This window comes from Anser brachyrhynchus, assembly GCF_964034855.1.
Source record: "Anser brachyrhynchus genome assembly, chromosome: 2".
NCBI classification, from domain to species: domain Eukaryota; kingdom Metazoa; phylum Chordata; class Aves; order Anseriformes; family Anatidae; genus Anser; species Anser brachyrhynchus.
The window spans coordinates 14,866,032-14,883,727 of record NC_137695.1 but is presented as its reverse complement, the minus strand read 5'-3'; the positions used below and the strand labels follow the sequence as shown (position 1 = coordinate 14,883,727).

General features: G+C 39.7%; 1 protein-coding gene across 5 annotated transcripts in view; it reads right to left on the bottom strand.

The window, feature by feature from the left end:
• The window catches only part of CUL2 (cullin 2), a 49,293-nt gene extending 33,608 nt beyond the window's left edge, over positions 1 to 15,685 (bottom strand). For 2 of the 5 annotated variants that reach the window (XM_080582616.1, XM_080582618.1), the window contains exons 1-4: positions 15,417 to 15,537; positions 12,298 to 12,436; positions 8,932 to 9,034; positions 7,044 to 7,138 (exon numbers count right to left, since the gene is read on the bottom strand). In XM_080582616.1, the coding sequence (XP_080438742.1) occupies positions 7,044 to 7,138; positions 8,932 to 9,034; positions 12,298 to 12,416 (317 nt within the window). In that variant the 5' untranslated portion in view covers positions 12,417 to 12,436; positions 15,417 to 15,537. Of the gene's footprint in view, positions 1 to 7,043; positions 7,139 to 8,931; positions 9,035 to 12,297; positions 12,437 to 15,311 lie in introns of all 5 variants that reach the window. The other 3 variants (XM_080582615.1, XM_080582617.1, XM_080582619.1) reach the window with 3 other exon arrangements.
• Between the last annotated feature and the right edge of the window lie 2,011 nt (positions 15,686 to 17,696).

The following is a 17,696-nucleotide window of genomic DNA, read 5'->3' as shown; positions in this document are numbered from 1 at the left end:
TAAGCAGGCACGTTCCTCATTTTTGTTACATGGGGGAAAGTCAGCCGGTACCATACTACTTGCTTTTTTAGCCAGCTTAAAAGGAAAAAGTCCTATGCTCTGCCTATTCACAGCACATGCCTTCTCAACAATCACAGACCAGGCAATTGATTAAACTTAAAACTAGTGTAACCACAAGTAAATAGATGAGTTTAACCAAGATGAAGTACTTCTTTGCAGACCTATCTAATTCACCAAAAAAGAGGTGGAAAGAAGCAGACAGGCAGAACCACTCTTTCGAGAAGAGCTCAGAAATACTGAGAACAAACTTGCCTCTATTTCCCTTCCACTTATCTCACCATCAGCTCCCAGCACAAACAAATAACTGAAAAAGATGTGCAAACAGTATAATCTCACATCATCCTCTCCACTGAAGCGATAAGCCATTTTTCACCTTGAATAACTACTCAAAATACTTAATCTGCATTTCTTACTTGTAGAAGACAACCCGTGAGGTTCATCAGTAACTTACTTCAGAGACAAGGACTAGGTACGAATTGATAATAGCAGAAAATACCCACAGACTCTTACTGCTATTGAGATACAACTTTCAGGTGAAAATTTGGAGTACCTGACCACACAGCTTCAGGCTCAACTATTTGAGAGTACACCTATGCAGGCTTATGCTATATTATCTAATAAAGAAAAATGTAAAAACGAAACAAAAGAACAAAAAAACTTTAAGGTTTGTTTCCTTTCACAGTGTTAGCGAAGCAATATACTTTTCAGTACCCAAACCTCAAAACACACCCTCTGAAATATTTCACTCCAGAAAAAGGTTAAAACAGTTCCAAAAGTGTTACAGGAGTCATTTAAAACCATCACCTATTTGACAGGGGAATACTGGAAGCCAGTGTTCCCATCTGAATTACCAGTTAATGTCAGGAAAGTGTCCAGTAAATAAACACACATTTTGGGGCACAGCTTTTCAGACTAAAGGCACCCGATAATTCAACAGATAAGTCCTTTAAGTATTTTAGCAAAAAATAAAACAAACATTAATTTAACAATTAGAAGGGTATCTAATTACTGGGACAGACTGCCAGGTTACATGGGAACTTTCATGTACTTGGTATTTTTAGATCAACCAAGGGCAACAATCTATCCAGAGATCCCTGTTCTAAATACAGCGACCACATTCCCAAATCAATGTTTCCAAATCACAATAACATGCAATGTCCTTGCAGATACAGACTTTGCAAAGCCTTGTCAGAAGGATTAGTTGAACATACATATTTTTTCTTTAAACATGTTACGTGGGTTTAGTGATTTGAATTGCACACTCCTGGATAAGAAACAAATATTAGCATTGGCAAAATAGATGTTGTGAAATTTAGCCCGAATATAATAAACCCAAGACTGTACCTGTCTCAAGACAACTCCTTGTAATTTTCTATGTTCTCCATCATAAATCCGAAAAAGTTTACCTTCATTAAATCTTTGTCCACCCATGACAGGACACCACAGAACAACACATTTCTAGAAGTACCACACTTCTTTAAGCAAAAACAGTGAACCCTTCCTGTTCAGGTTATTTCCTTCCCAAAAGCTCTCCAAACATATGGAAGAAACTTTTGAGTAATGTTTTTTTTTTTTTCCTCCGAACTTGCCCCCACTTACATATTACATATTTTAACCTTAAGCAGCATCCTCTAGGGTGCAAAATAAGTAAAATCTGTGCAAGGAAAAACATGTTAATTGACAATGAAATACTATTTATGACCAATTGTCAATCATTCCTCTAAATTAAAAAGAAAGAAAATAGTTCTAGCTCGATCTCTCCGTTTTCAGTTTAAAGTACCAACCCTAGTTTTCACACTTAACTGGCAAATAAGACAAGCAGCTACTTCGAGAACTGTTTTCTATACTGATCCTCAAAATGGCACATGAGCTCAGCAGGACAGTATACAGAAATAAACTCAATCAAGTGCTGAAGAAATTGCTTTAAGAAATTTGCATCAGAAGTGCAACAATGTGAACAATTTTCACAAATTGTTGCAAGTGCTCATGGATAAATGGATAAAGAGCCTACACGACAATACCATCCACTGTTCTGAGGCATAGGAGGCAATTAAAACCATAACTAATTAGTCCTAATTATTATAGATAGTTTCAGAAGAATGATTTATTTATTTATTTAACAAATAAACTGCTTTGCAAGCTACTGAACATATAGGCATATACATTTACTAAGTACATGGCAAAATTATAAAGGGGTACATTACTGTACAACAGCACATAGCAATCTTATTAATGCTTTCGATGATTTGCATGCGCTTTCATATGCACTTATGCTTAAAACCAAAAATTTCATTCTTGATATTTCTGCCTTTTGAAAAAGGAAAAATCTCCAAGATCCAAGAAGTTTTTTTTTTTTTATCTCGACTGTCACCCCAGTCAACAACAAAACAAAAAGCGGGAAAGGGTTCTTTGAACATAAATTATTCTAAAGCCCACAAAACACTTGAAAAAGTCTTTACACACTCTAAGAAAAAACATTTTTTTTTCTATCTTTTCAGTTAACATGACAGAACTGTCAAAAAAAACACCAGAAACACCTACTACTGGTGTCAGAATAAACAGTCAAATTTTAAAAATAAAATATTCAAAATTTTATATATAAAGAAAGGGTTACTTGCACTCATTCCTTAAGGAGGTTTTACCTCTTGAGCTGGAAATGCAATACAGCAACAAACTAGGGACTTAAACAGAAGCTCGACATGACTAAGTCTGTGATAGCAAAGGGGGTGTACAGGAGTGTCCCGAGGGAGGTAGGGAACACCACTGCAAGGTCACACTCTATCATGTCTGAAAGTCTACGACAATCAGGGGCAACACCTAATGATTTAAAAAAAAAAGAAAAAGGCAGAAGGATCTGGGGAACTCCACCAAAGTCACACCTCAGTCCCTGGGAAAATAGCAGAGAACGCTTGAAAGTCATTTCTAGTTACAAGATAAGAAAGCAACTGGGAACAGCTAGCACTGATTTACCAATTGCAAATCACACCCGAGTAACTTGAAATAGGATGAAATGGGACTGTGGATGAGGGGAGAGCAGTGGATTTTATTTACCTTTGGTGTAGCTATCCACAAAGTCTTTTATAGTATCATTGTAACCACACAGGAAGAGGCTGGATCATGGACTACAAGGCGGGTGACCTGTCAGACTGGAAAGGCAGGGGTCAGCGGTGCTAAATCCACCTGGGGACCAGTTGCAGACAGCATTGTGGGTGGACACTAAGTCAGCAAATTGCCATCGCAGCGTTGACAATTAACCACTTCCTTTGCGACATCAGCAAGAGAGTCACCAGCAAGTGGAGGGATGCCATTGTTCCATCAGCGCTGTCCAGAGCACACCTGGAATGTTGGCTCGAGTTTCAAGTACCCAAATACAACAGAGGTTGACAAGTGGGAGTCCAGAGAAAGCCCAATGAAATAGAATCATTAAGGTTGGAAAAGACCTCCAAGATCATCTGGTCCAACCATCCCCCTACCACCAGTATCACCCACTAAACCACATCCCTAAGCACCACGTCCAACCTTTCCTTAAACACCCCCAGGGACGGTGACTTCCTGAGCACGAGACATACCAAAGATGAAGATAAACTCTCCTCTAAGGAGCATAGAGGAAAGACAAGAAACAATGCACACCAAACATATGGAAAAATTTCTTAGAATGAGAGTATAAGTATGCTGCACAGAAAGTTGCAAAATCTCTGTCCCTGTAGGAGCTCAGAATTCAACTCAACAAAGCCTTAAGCAACCTAGTATACCTTTGAAGTTAGTCCTACTCCAAACATAAGGTCGAACTGGGTGACCTTCAGAAGTTCCTTTAGACCTAGGTTTTTTTTTTAAAGGAAAAGTCACCTTTACATGTTTCAGTGAAAACATTCTTCATGAGAGTTACACTAAAAGCAGCAGAACCACTCTGCTTTATACAAGCAGGATGCTTTAATGCATCTAGCAATACAGATATACAAGTTCTTAGCACTCGAAATTTTCATAATCCTATCTGTTCTGATTCACTTTTAAGCACAGATGAACTATTCACTGGTTGACAGACCTGTAAAACAGGGTTAAGTCATCTAATCACAATTGGAGCATTAGCTAATAAATGAAAGCCACTTCAACATGACAAAGCACTGCAGATAATAAAAATGTTGTGACTTCAACAGTTGTAACAAGACGATGAGATCATTAATACATACCTGACGTGGAAGTAAACTTCCAAAGGCTACAAAATGCTATAGCTTAAAATGAAGGCAGTCCTTTCAGTTGAAATCTCAATAGAAAAATATTGTTCAAGTTTGGTTTGAAAAGCTGAAAGGACTTATTGTTTAAATCTTTCCCGTATTTATTAAGTTACATATTTAGTAAGAAGGACTAAGAACAGCAGCCTCTTAACACTTAAAAAACAAGAGAAGGGACTGGAACTAATGTCAGTTTGAATTATGTGATGGGTTACTTAGGGGTTGCAAGATATCTCATGCAAAGTGAGAAAAAGATCCAGATAAGGCTGAAGACCTAAAAATTACTACAGATGAATACGCTGGTATCATTACAAATGCTACAAAAAAGACAAGATGGAACAAAGCAAAAACTGATATTTAGAAAAAAGCAAACAACCATTTAAATGAAAATCAATTTGCTGGGTATGAAACCCCCTCAGTTGTTTGAAATAATGATACACGAAACAGAATTTGTACAATTACCTGTGAAAACAGTTACAGCACCATGACACAGGTAAGTGTCAATGTCTAGCACCGCTTTTGTCTATTGTTAATCTGCTAATAATAAAACAAACCCTACAGTTTAGTCAACATCAAGTGCTCCTTATTCCATCAGTTTTATCATCTTGGGTTAAGTCAAGTGTGTGTGGGATTTGAATTTTTCAAATTGAATTCAAATTTGTTTCCTTAGGAAAACGCAGCCAGGAGGGGTGGGAGAAGAAATAAATATATCAACCACATTTTAGTAGTATTTCAAATATTATCTATCAAAGTAGAAGGATTAAGAAGACATGCAAGCCTACTTAAATTTTAAAGGTACCTATTTAAAAAATATTATTAACTTTGGATCTATTATCTTTATTATCTTTGGATCTATTAACTTTGGATCAATTAATTTTCATTGCTGAAAGAATTATACAAATTAGATCCTGGGATAAAACTGGAGTTAACTAACTTATGCTACCTTCTTGAGAGCAGGAACACAACAACTCCAACTAGTTTATAAAAACAGAATATCAATTTATGGTCTTCAAAGGTATTTTCAGCAAAAACATTTTCTTGGAAAATGAAAGAGTGACATAACACTTAATGAAGTGCTTCCAACGCATGAAAGCTATTATGACTCTACTAATCAAGGCCTGAATTATTTATTGCCTTCACTTAAGAGTGTCTTTCAGTTCCCATTACAAGGTGTGTTTTATCATAGAACATACAGTCATACTTCCACAAAGTCATACCCTTTATAGACTTTTCAAAGATACTACATGACAAAACTCAATCTCAAAAGAAGGAAAGAAGATACAAAGCACTCCACTAAACTTTAAGGTAAAATTATTTCCAACAAATTATCTAATGTTAAGTAATTTTTCTGGACCAAAATACTATATGCAAAGTCTGAAGAGTTAGAACAGAGAAGAGTTAGAATAGACAGAGCTGACATGAAATTAACTACACAGTTTAAAAATTTGTCATCACTGAATATCATTACACAGTTACTGACCTTATATATACTTACAGGTGTGTTTGTATGCACAGTAACTGTTACAGAAAAGCAAGCCCTAGGTTGTTTAGAAGTAAAACAAGAAAGCAGGTGCACACTGCTGGAAAAGTATTTTAATTTGTTGGTTTAGGACCAGAAGCACCCAAGAGCTCAGAAAAAACTGTTACACAAAGCAGAATCAATGAGATTCCTACACACTAAATGGAACTTCCCCCCACCCCCCGCCCCGTATCAACCCTCCAATTATGTGAGACTCCAGCACATCCATTCCCAGTCTCCTAGAGGTCATTTAACAGATTCTTCAAGGTAACAAACAGTTCTGCTAGAGTAGTGGTAAAGGTCTTGAAGCTCTTTGTAAATCCTTAAATCATATTGTCTCATGTTACCAAACACAATATTAGCAGTACCTCATAAGTTATATTTACTTGCTGGGTATCACAAGCATAATGGACACTAGTATGTTCAAACTGCAGCCAGACTGGAACTGAAATTCAAATCCTAATATATCTAAAAACATCTCAATATAGTTACAATTCTGTCAGTTCATGCAGGAGCCGGTTTTATATGCTTAAGCTATCACTAGTAGCAAAGAAACACACTCACAATTCAGGCAACATTAAAAGTACAAAAATAAAAGGGACCAGTTGTATTTTTATTTGCAGACTTGGCTATAATTTATTTTTTTAAAAAAAGTAAAATTTATTTTCTGTATAGAGTCTATCAGCTTCTGAAACTCTCTGTAAGGAGTAAAGAAAGATGTCCATTGCCTCTAAGACCTGTAGCCTTAACATCCACCTGATAAGACCCCAACAGTACTTAGCCTTGTGAGAAAGGCTCTTCTAGAAGGGAGAGGTATGTTTTTTGCCAAGGTACACGGCCAAGGTTTGAAATAAACCATGCTGGTTCAACAGGACGCTTCAGTACAATGCCATCATGTAGAAAAATACCGAGTATTACAAGCTGCTTCACTACAGAGCTCGTTAGCGCTGACATATTTGGCACTGGAACATCAGAAACAACTAAAGTAGGCTATACTAGTAATAACAGAATTGTAGGAATAATCTTGGATAATTACTTTAGTGGTAAGGAGCAGTACACAAAAAAACCTGTTGGAGCATTATTCCTGTTTTCTTACGTTCTGCTGCTATAACTACATTTTCTCCAAAACTCACCTGGGGCATATACACCTCTTGCTCTCTTTAAACATTCTTCAGTTTAATATGTAGATCCCAGTAATAATCTCAAAAGTTTAACAACTCATTTGCAAAACTTACCTGTATAAGCAGTCCATATAGTCTGCTCCTTTGCTATACTCTTCCCAGTATCTGTGATACATAACCAGTACTTGTTCTTCAGATTCCAGAACTCTCTGTGAAGGAAGACAGGTGCGCACAGGTGCACACACACACACAGGTAAAATTAGTAAGAAAATAGTATAAATTGAAAGTTGTAACAGGATTACTGTTTTAGAACAACCACAGATGCAAAACTAAGACCACACCTAAGCTTCAACAACAGTCAAAATAACATTTTTGCAATGACCTGAAAACTACCAAATATTACTTAGAAGTTTTGATAAGTTAACTACAACAGCAGAAGTTGTTTTATTTTGTGTTTTACAAGGACAACCTCTATAATACGTTAATTTTCTATTTGTCCTTACAGAAGCACTGGCTTGAACAAGCACTGTTCATATTCTCAGCATATGCTGGTGGATAACTCACATAACTACTTCTCCACTGACATGAACTAATTTTAAACCCATGCAACCACATGCACACTGGGGGAGTTGCCTCACTCACTGTAACTATTTAAAATCAGTATGCATTACTCATTTGAAAAACCCTCATACTCACCAATAATCCTGGAATAAAACAACTTTAACAAAGCACAGGTATATGCAAACTTATACACATCTTAAATTCTGTAAAGCTAGGCCCAAATTTTTTGGAACATCAGCCATTTATCACCTGAGAAGTTGTTGGTATACTAAAGTTCTCAAAATATAATAGTATTTCAAACGAATATAGTTTAACTAATTTGTTTAAATCTAAATTGTATGATTTGTGGAGGCAGACAAGATCCTAGGAATTTAGCTCCAGAATGCAATTTTAAACTGTCTCAAGCAGCAACAAAGCTTGTTCCACAACAATATAAAAGGAAAGCCAGTAGGCCAGATAGAATCAAGAGTGCTTTCCTCTGTAGTATGAATTTCACAAAGATTTTTCAAAATTATTTCAAAGACAAATGATGGGTAGCCACTTCCAAGAACTGGATGTATGCTTTCCACTCCTTCCCACAGCTTCTAGTGTGCCTGAGTGTCCTAAGTGAGCTCGTTCAGCTCACTAAATAACTGAGAAACAACTTTGTGACTGAGTTGTCTGCCAGTTTTGTGAACTGATTTAGTCTGTCAAAGCATCAGAGGTAGCCTCCCTGCAACCAGTGGAACTACCTATTAAGGTGTCTAGCCTATGCTGTCAAGCATACAGGTACTTAAGTTGAAAAACCAGCAATACGCCACTCAGCAGTGCTGGCCAGAACTTGCAGCTCTTCACTCCCTATACAGACACCAAAGAGAGGCAGGCATCTAGTTTAACTCTTTTTACTGATGCACAAGGAGATACTGTTCATCCATCCTATATATGCAGCGTGATAAATCACGATTCTGTTGAATTTCTGTGTCATCATGTAAGACACCTAAACTAATTTACAGCTATATTGGTATAGAAGTACTGTTATATGTCGTAATAAATAATTTGTCATTACTTCCTCCCCTCTCAAGCACTTTTCTTTCTTAGAGTATACACAGTCGGTTTTCAAGACGCTGGAGTAGTTTTACATTAAACAGACAGCTAATGACAAACTATTAACACATTCTGAAAATGAAGACCTTTCTGTAACTCATTTGATTATAAGCAGTGAACAGAGAAGAATGAACATATTACAAATTGTATGCATTTGTTGTTGGCTTGAAAAGTAAGTCTGTGATGCATACAGACATCTGTCTCTCTCATAGATGTATATTCTGGTGCCAGAACACTGACACCTCTGATTTTACCTCAGAAAATATACACAACTTCACGTGAACAAAACAAAAACCCACCCTGAAGTCAAAAAAGGACAAGCAATAACCACACACACATCATTAACTGTATAGGTTACCTTGTGCAAATGGCGTACATGATTTTCCAAAAAAATTTTAGTCTCAGTATAAAGTCTCTCTCCAAGAGGTTCAGGATAGGCCACACACAAAGCATAAATGTCTCTGGGTTAGGAGTCAAGGCTTGTATCTGCTTAAAGTATGAAAACTCATCAACAGAATTTAAAGTTTACATAAACTACCCACCCACATTTTAGAGGTTTTAATTTTATTTTTTTTGTGTGTGTGATTAAATCGATCTTTTTCTGAAGTTTCTCTAATCCCTGATTTGCAAAGAGCAAGTTTTCAGCTTCAATAATCAATATCTCTGTTTTAAGTAGTGGAAGCTGAGGGAACATTAGGGCTCGGATCCTGGAACTTCTGACAGCCCCACACTGACATGGCTACCACTTATTTACCATCTACAGATAGATATGATTATCTGAAAGTGAAAATCAGCATTCATCTAAAATACTTCTGTATCTGCAGCCAGTATGGCTGGTGGAACGATCAGTTCTCCAGCTGAAAAAACACCACGACAATTACAGGAAGATCCTGACGTTCTACCTGTCCAAAAAAGTCCAACTGTTAGACAGCAGTTACCAAAGTACAGTTATCAAAGTTCTAAACTACCACTCCCTATTCAACTCGATCAGCCTCTTAACTTAAAGAACACACCCTAGCCAACCGAACAGTTAGAAGCAAAGTCTTAAAATTTGTATTGGGTATTCGTAATAACCAAATTCTTATAAATAATATCTCAAGTAGAGATTTGTAACTGTCGCTTTTTTAGTGGACAATGAAACATCTCCAGAATCGCTTGTTTCCACAGAGAACCGGTGAGGAGATCTGAAGGTCAAAGGTGGCTGGAGATGACTCACAGTTTAAATACAGTGACATATGGTCTTTCAGGTGATCTTTTCCAGAAGATTCTTTAACCCTTACACAGTTAGGGCTCTCAGCTCCCTGCCATTCTAGCATTTCGAGGTATTAGCTAAGTTTAAAGATGAGCCAGGTTTAACAATAAAATTATTATCAAAGTTACAAAGAAAACACTATATTTGAGTTTTGGGAAAGTAATGATGCAAGAATTAGTTCTAGAAGATGAATCTGCACATTGCAAAGCTTCTCAGCCCTAAAAGACTGCTAGCCTGTGTACTGCGCCTGACCTCAGCTGTCTCAAGCAGCGCATAAGAGAAAGCAATCACTTCTGAGAACAGTGCTGCAGACTGAAATCACATTCCTCTGCTGTAGCTCATTCTTTATGTCATTGTTGCGACTACAGAGGGAGTACGCTGATCACCTGGTACTATAATCAATAAAACAGCCTGGATTAACACATTGTGCAAAGCTATTAGTCATCTCTTCGTTATGCTTAAGCAGCAAGAAGAATAGAGTAAACAACCAGCATTTCCTCACCCATTTTTAAGTCAGGTCTATGAAGAGGTCATATACATACACCAATTTTACAATCCCTCTAGATGTTTAGAAACACGTTACTCCAATTAAATTAAATTTGGCAGAGAGTAAAGAGCTATCACAGAACAAGAAGATACACTGTAGGAAGACTTGGCATTTCAAACTTATTAATAACATCTCAGATTAAAAAAAAAAACACATTTAAAATACAAGAAAAATCTTCCACGCTAGCTGTACAGAAGAGCTACCAGTTTCACTGAGTTGTTCAAGACTCAGTCACCAGTTCATGTTAAAACATACAGCTTGGGTAATGTAGCAAAAGTACCAATCCGCATTTAAGGTTGGCCTGAGGGGCTCTGTAACTACCAGTCTGCCATGGAGAATACTCCAAAAGGCTCCTGACTGTGCCAAATTAGGCAGTAACAGTGCCACCTTCCCAGGAATTTAACAACGCCATGCTTTACTCTCATCTCTCAAAGAATTACTTGCCAAATGATTCTTCCCAGACTGCTTCCTGAGTCTGCTATTCCCAAGCGTTCGCCTCCTGATGCTCAAGCAACTGAAGCAAATCCCAAAAGAGGATCAAAGAGCAGACCTGCGTACAAGGTCCCAACATAAGAAGTTCTAAGTGGAGAAGTATGACGAGGAATCAATCCAACATCTCATTCAACTATTCTGAATAAAATCCACTTTGGGTGCCCTTGTTAAAATGGTTAGAGTTTTACACTACACAAGTTAACTTGTTAAAGACTGAAACGAGTGGTTCTTAAAATCTGCTTAGAAAGAATTACTACAGCACTACCTGTAAGCATGGGAGCGCACATCTAATTAACGAAAAAAGTCACCAATGTTTTGGTGTTGTTTGAACTTGACTCAAAGACAAGGCGAAGAGTCATGCCCCCAGAAATTAATTAAAAGTTTTCAAATGAAAGAGCCACTTAAAGATTATTGCACCATACAACCGCATAACCATATTCTACGTGGTCTATGAGCAACTACAATTTTATATATTTACATACACAAACTCAAAGTCAGAGGCAAACTGAAAACAAGTCTAAGAAACAGTAACACGTTCAGAAAGAGAAGAGGCTTTAGAGCTCAGCTCCTGCACAAAGAACGAGGTCACACTGTAATAACTTATACCTAAGAGTTCTCTTGGAAGCTTCCTTTTTCACCCAGCAGAAATTTAAAAAAACTGATAAACAAGTCTAAACCATTCTTCCACCTTATAATCAAATCCAACTCAGTCAGATTGCCTGGGAGCAGCTATGAGCCTCCAAAACTTCTCTCATTATTCACCCTACTGACAAAGGTAATGAATGCGCAGACACAGGGCACAGCTTTATTTCTGCAAAAAAAGAAGTTCACTGAAACAGATCTTATTACAAGCCCACTTTATGTGTAAAATGCAAACCTTTCACTACAACAATATCACTTGTGCAGTTATAACTTGAACTGTAAGCCTGTACGATCACAGCTAGAAATCTATGTTGAAAATAATCACTCTTAACTGTTCAGGACCAGGGAGCTAATAACAGTGGCAGAAAAGAAGGCTTTTCTATAAACCCTGGCTACAGAAATGTTTAACAGCATACTTAGAAGTACAAAGAAGATGGAGATGTGTTTAAGCAAAACAAAAACAATCTCACCTCTACTGCCAGCAAAGTTTAAAGATTAATTCTCTGTCTTAGATGCTCCCCTCACAACACACACACTTAAACATATAAGAAAGAATCGTTATTACAATAGGGGAAATTGATGCATGAGCTTTTGTGAACAACTATAGCACAAGCTAAATATTGATGGTAGAAACGAGCAAAAACTCAGTCTCCACTGACTCATGAGCTTAACATCTGGTACTACCTGAAAACGCACTCCTGATCAAGACCACTGACACTGTCACACAGCGCAGGCTTGCTCCATGCTAAGCACATCACACAACCATATCAGGATTGGCACTTAAAGGATACGAGAAGCGGTCGTTCCACGTCGCTCTTTCAACATAATCCAACATAACAACAGCTTTAATTGTTGTTAGAAGTTTGTTCCATGTTTCATCAAAGTCAACTACTCGTGGTTTCAGGGACATTGTGGGGCTTTAGTGTTAATCTGCAGAAGAATTAAACATATCAGGCAATGCTGCACAATAATTAAAAAGAATACATCTCATTTGATTTTTTCAGTTTAAAGTGTATATACTGCTGCAACACATCAGCACAGCAACATGAAAGGTGCCTCCCTCCTCCCCCCAAAATCAAGCTCTTAAGCCCTGATTTTTAACATTAAGGAAGGAACACTAATGCTGCACGAGTAGCCTACAACGTAACACCAATTTATCTAACACCACCACGCCTCAAAGCTCATCACCTTACAGAGACGTCCATTCAACAGCACCATATGAAGAAACTGACTTTTCTGCATGCCTTTGGTCACTTTTACACAAAGACTGCTTCAGCTTCTCAGTAGCTGAGGGAACTTTGAGCAGAAGCACACTCAACAGATTAGCAGTTTATCTGAAATTACTGTTGTCAGCTCGTAGCCAACGTTCACCTCAAGCTTTCATGAAACGTTTGTTGGCGTTATATTTGAAAAGCCACAAAACCCAAAAGCTTTGATCAAGATGACAAAAAGAAAACACTTAACACAGAGCAGTATGCACAGCTTGCGCAGCTTATTGCTCTGTGCAGCACGACAAACAGTGAACTCCTTCAAATAAAACGTGGCTTGAAAATACAGAAGTCATGTTAATAAATTCACGTAAAAATACTTGGAGATTTATTGAAACAAACAAAAAAATAAATTACTGAAATAAAGCTAGGAGAAGAGTAATAGAATTCAGAAAAGAGGTCCTGAGAAAGACAAAAAACTGTGAAGGCCTCTTCTTTCTGTGTTCCCATTTGCCTCTGTCCCATGCACCCAACCCAGCAAGGAGCTGACGTGTGACACTCCATGCACAGAGCGAGCCTAGATCCTGCTCAGAAGGATGGCATCATAAGATAAAGAACAGGAATAAGATTCCTATTCCCATTTTATTTAGATGGGCAGGTGACTTCTCACTTGATTCCCACATTTTCATGGTCAGAAGGAAAAAAAAAAAGAAAGCTAGTGACAGACTTTTAGCATGGAGAATGTCTACAAGGTAAAGAATCAAAAAATACATTGAAAAGGTGGTTATCCAACCAACTTACTCCCTTAACCCTACTCGCTTTGTATTTTTTCCTCAGGCACACAACTTCTTTCAAACTGCAGGATATGCAGTTTCTCAGACTAAAGAAAATAATAATCACGTCAAAGGCAGCTTCTACACCTTGTATCTGCAAAATGTTACCCTGACTAGTTAACCAAGCTCCTTAACTGCTGTAAACTCAGGAACCTCAGAAGGCTGTTTTCCTCTCCCTGCAATACAACAACTTCCATTTGAAGTGTAATCAATTTACTACCTACATTTGCTTTGATTTCCTAAAAAAAAAGAGTAGCAAATAATATCAAGGAAGTGGTATTATCCTGTGCATTATGAGCAGGACTTTTTTTTTTCCAGCAGAAGTAATAAAAATCAGTAAGCGATGGTTGGACCAGATGATCTTGAAGGTCTCTTCCAACCTTAATAATTCTATGATGCATAAATACTTCTCAGTTCAACAGCAACATGTAAGTTGGTGTATTTGCAACATGGCTATTATTGCTTTGGGAAATAAAAGAAAAGTCTTCTCCTACTGCCATATACGGGTTGGAATGTGTTACGCAAAAAAATCAATGAGAATTGACAAAATAAACAGATATCCACCAAAGGTAAACTGAAAAACACAAACTGATGCATGTTTCAAAGAAACATGAACTTCAGTAGAAGTAAACAACTTCAAAGCTCTCTTTTAAAAGAAAAAAAAAAAGTATTTTTCTAAAAGCTTTAACGTTAATCTTCTAGTAAACGCAAGAACATTTTCAGATGATGCCAAGAAGTTTTCATGGTCCATAAAACCTTTAAGAATCCCAAGAAGCACTTGTGTTAATGAAGTTACACTTAATTGAATGTTACATGTTACAGGCTTTTCTCTCTAAAACATGCACTTGGTATCTCTAACTAAACAGGCACTCCTTCAAAGATAAGCAAAACCGAGGGGAGGAAGGAAGGCTGAAGAAAAATTCTTCCCTACAATACATCCCACAGGACCAGTAACATTGTATTTAGGGTCAGCCAAACATGTAACATGCAAAGCACTGCGCACCCCTGTAAGCATAGAAGTATTCGGGGTTAAACAGCTTAAGATAGAGCTGACTAGAGCCTGGTAACCTCTTACAACTTTTAAGCCAATGTGAACCTAACTTTTATGAACGCGTTGACAAACCCGGTGTAAGTTTTTGTGTACAACACCGGGGTTTTGGGTGCTAGCGGTCCAAGCTTACCACCTCAGAGCGCTAAGCGCCCCGCGGTGCTGCACGCCGTCCTGATATATCTACTCGGCGGTCCTGATACATTTACCTCGGTGGTAAAAGTTACACCAGAGCCGAACGCCTACCCCGGGGTGCACGCTACCGAGGGGCTGGGAGCCCTACGCGACCATTACCAGCCCCGCGGCGGGCAGCCGGCGCTGGCACGCCTTCACACGCGGGGACGAGGAGCGGATGCCCCCCGTCCGCCCCCCTCTCAGCCCGGGCAGGCAGCCCCCAGCACGGCAGCCCCGACCCCAAACCCCCCCCCCGGCCCTGCTCTCCCCGCCCCGGGCACCCAACCAAAACCGAAACCAGGCGGGGCCGGGCCCCGCCGCTCCCTCCCCACAGGGCCCGGCCCGGGGAACGCCCAGCGGGGGCCCCCCCGAGCCCCCCGAGCCGGGGGCGCTGCCCCGGGACCCCCTCAGGGGGGCAGCGGGTGGGGAAGGGGGGGGTGGAGAGCCCGGCTCCCTCCCGCGGCCCGGCCCCGCCGCCCCCCGCCCCGAGCCGTGGCCCCGTCCCCTCAGCGCGGCGGGGGCGCGCCCGGCCCGGCCTTTACCTGGCGGCCCCGAGCACGCGCCTCGCGCGCGCGCCCCCCTCCCCGCTCCCCGCCGCGCGGCCGCGGTCCCTGCCCCGCGCCCCGTCCTCACGGCGCTGCCATTACCCAGCCGCTCGCGCCCCGCCCCGCCCCGCCGCCGGCCGCCGCCACTGACGGGGCCGGGGTGAGGCGCGGCCCCGCTGCCTCCGCTCGCCTCCCTCCCTCCGCCGCCTCACCCGCCCCGCCCCGCCGCCTGTCGCCGCCGTTCCCTCCCGGGCTCGCCCCGCCGCCGGCAGGATGGGCGGCGGGTGGCGGCTCCCGGCACACCGAGGCTTTCCGGCCGCGCCCCCCCCCGCCGCAGGGGAGGCGGTTGGTACGGCCCGCCCTACGGCAAGCACGGCGGGCCGCAAGGCCCCGCGCCGCGCATGGGCCGTGGGGGAGCCTCCATGGGCGACGGTGCCCGCGCCGCGCATGCGCGGGGGCCGCCATGGGGTGTGGGTGTGTGTGTGGAGATGTGGTGTTGGGCTTCCGGTGCTCCTGAGCCCGCAGTCCTTACGTTATTAAACTTAAACCCTCTTCTCTGTAGTGAATCTGTATCCCTTCTGTGTTCTTAAGAGATCCCTTAATAATTACCAGGTTACAACGAAATAACTAGTAACTCCTTAAGATAGTATATATTCTCCTTAATATTTTTCCCTTAGTTGCGTGAGTTGCCATTACATCACACAAAACGCCTCCTGATTTTTATTTCCTTTGTAAAATGCATCCCTGTCCAGAAATGCTTAGAAATAGCTCACTATAAATTTTGTGGGTTTGATTTTTTTGTTTTGTTTTTTCCTTATGAAGTTCAGGAATGTGAAAGATGGGAGGACAATAAGAAAACAAAAACAAACAAAAAAACACATCAAACCCCTATGGAAGAAGAAAAAATTCCAAATTCAGTGTTGCAATTGCTAATAAAATTCTTACTCAATACGTTTATAACTCCAATTTCTCCTTTCTGTTATTTGTAGTGTTTCCTGCCAGAGGGGAATCTGTGTTTGATTTCAGCCCGCATGTTTGTTTGTTTAATTATGGAAATGCCACACAGATGCTCTTATTGTTCAAGGCGGTTTTCATACGTGTATCCTCCTTCACATGCTATTCAAATACTTTTTTTTTTCCATCTGCCCAACTGTAAATAGCAATTGCAGAAATACACAGCTGGTACAGTGAGGTCGTTTTCTGAATAGTAACTCAAAACTGTTCTACACTTCTTGTAACTTACAGAACAAACTTGTTTAAGGCCTGGCGTGTAGCCAAAGGTGGATTTCTACACGTACATGTAAAAATCCAGTGACATCAAATTCTTCAACATCTTATTTTTCCTTGGCTGTGGAAAAACAAGGGTTACTTTTTTCTTAAAAGTCAAGTCCAGATCTTCAGTTACGCAAAAGCAAGCCTAAATATGTATCTTATAATGAAGTGGTATCTTAAAATAAAGAGGTATTTTATCATAAAATGGAAAATGAAGTTCTAAAGATATGAGTGCTAACTCTGTAGTCTACATTGAAAAGATTGTCATCAGTGCACATTTCTGTATCTTTGTAAAACTGTATGTAGGTGTCAGGTTTACATAATTATAATTATGGTACTCCAAAATATCTTAATTTTATGTGTATGCAAAAAGTATCAAATCTAACTGACCTTAAATTAAAAAAAAAATAAGAATATTTTAGACTCTCAGTTAGCCAGTGGTCTTCACAGACAGCTGTAAAAGAAATTGCACCAAGTAAAAATGTAGTAATCAGGCATTTAAATCAGCAGGTAGTCCAGCTGATAAACTCCAACTGTTAATGTTCACAAGTTCAAAAGTCCAAACTAAAACCTCTGAAAATCACAGTGTGTGGATACCAAGTTCTCAGCACCAGCAGTTTTCCATGGATGTGCTCCTCTTGTGTCACAATAGTGAGTGTAAATAGAGCCAAAGAAAGAACATCAAAATACAAAAAATGTTTATAGTGTGTAACAGAATGTTTTTTTCTGGAAATCTTCTTTCCATCTATTCATTGCATAAGTTATTAATTTGCTTTCAGTGAGCTACACAGGTTAATTTGTAGTAGGTGCATATGTGACCTTAAAACTATGCCACAACACCTATACAAATAGTAAGTACTCTGTGATTACATCAACTATCTCCACATCTTTATAACCAGTACTGCAGTATTTCCTGAAATTCCCCTGGTGTTTATATGTATTTGTTCTCTCTTATCTGATACTTATGTTTCTCTGTCTGTTTGTATTAGTTTGTTTTCTCTTCCATAATTAATTCTTTTGGCAGGAGCTGCCTCTTTTGTTTATGTTTATACTACAGCTAACGCAGTGTTATTCTGGTCCAAAATTAGGAATCCTTAAGCCTATGATAAT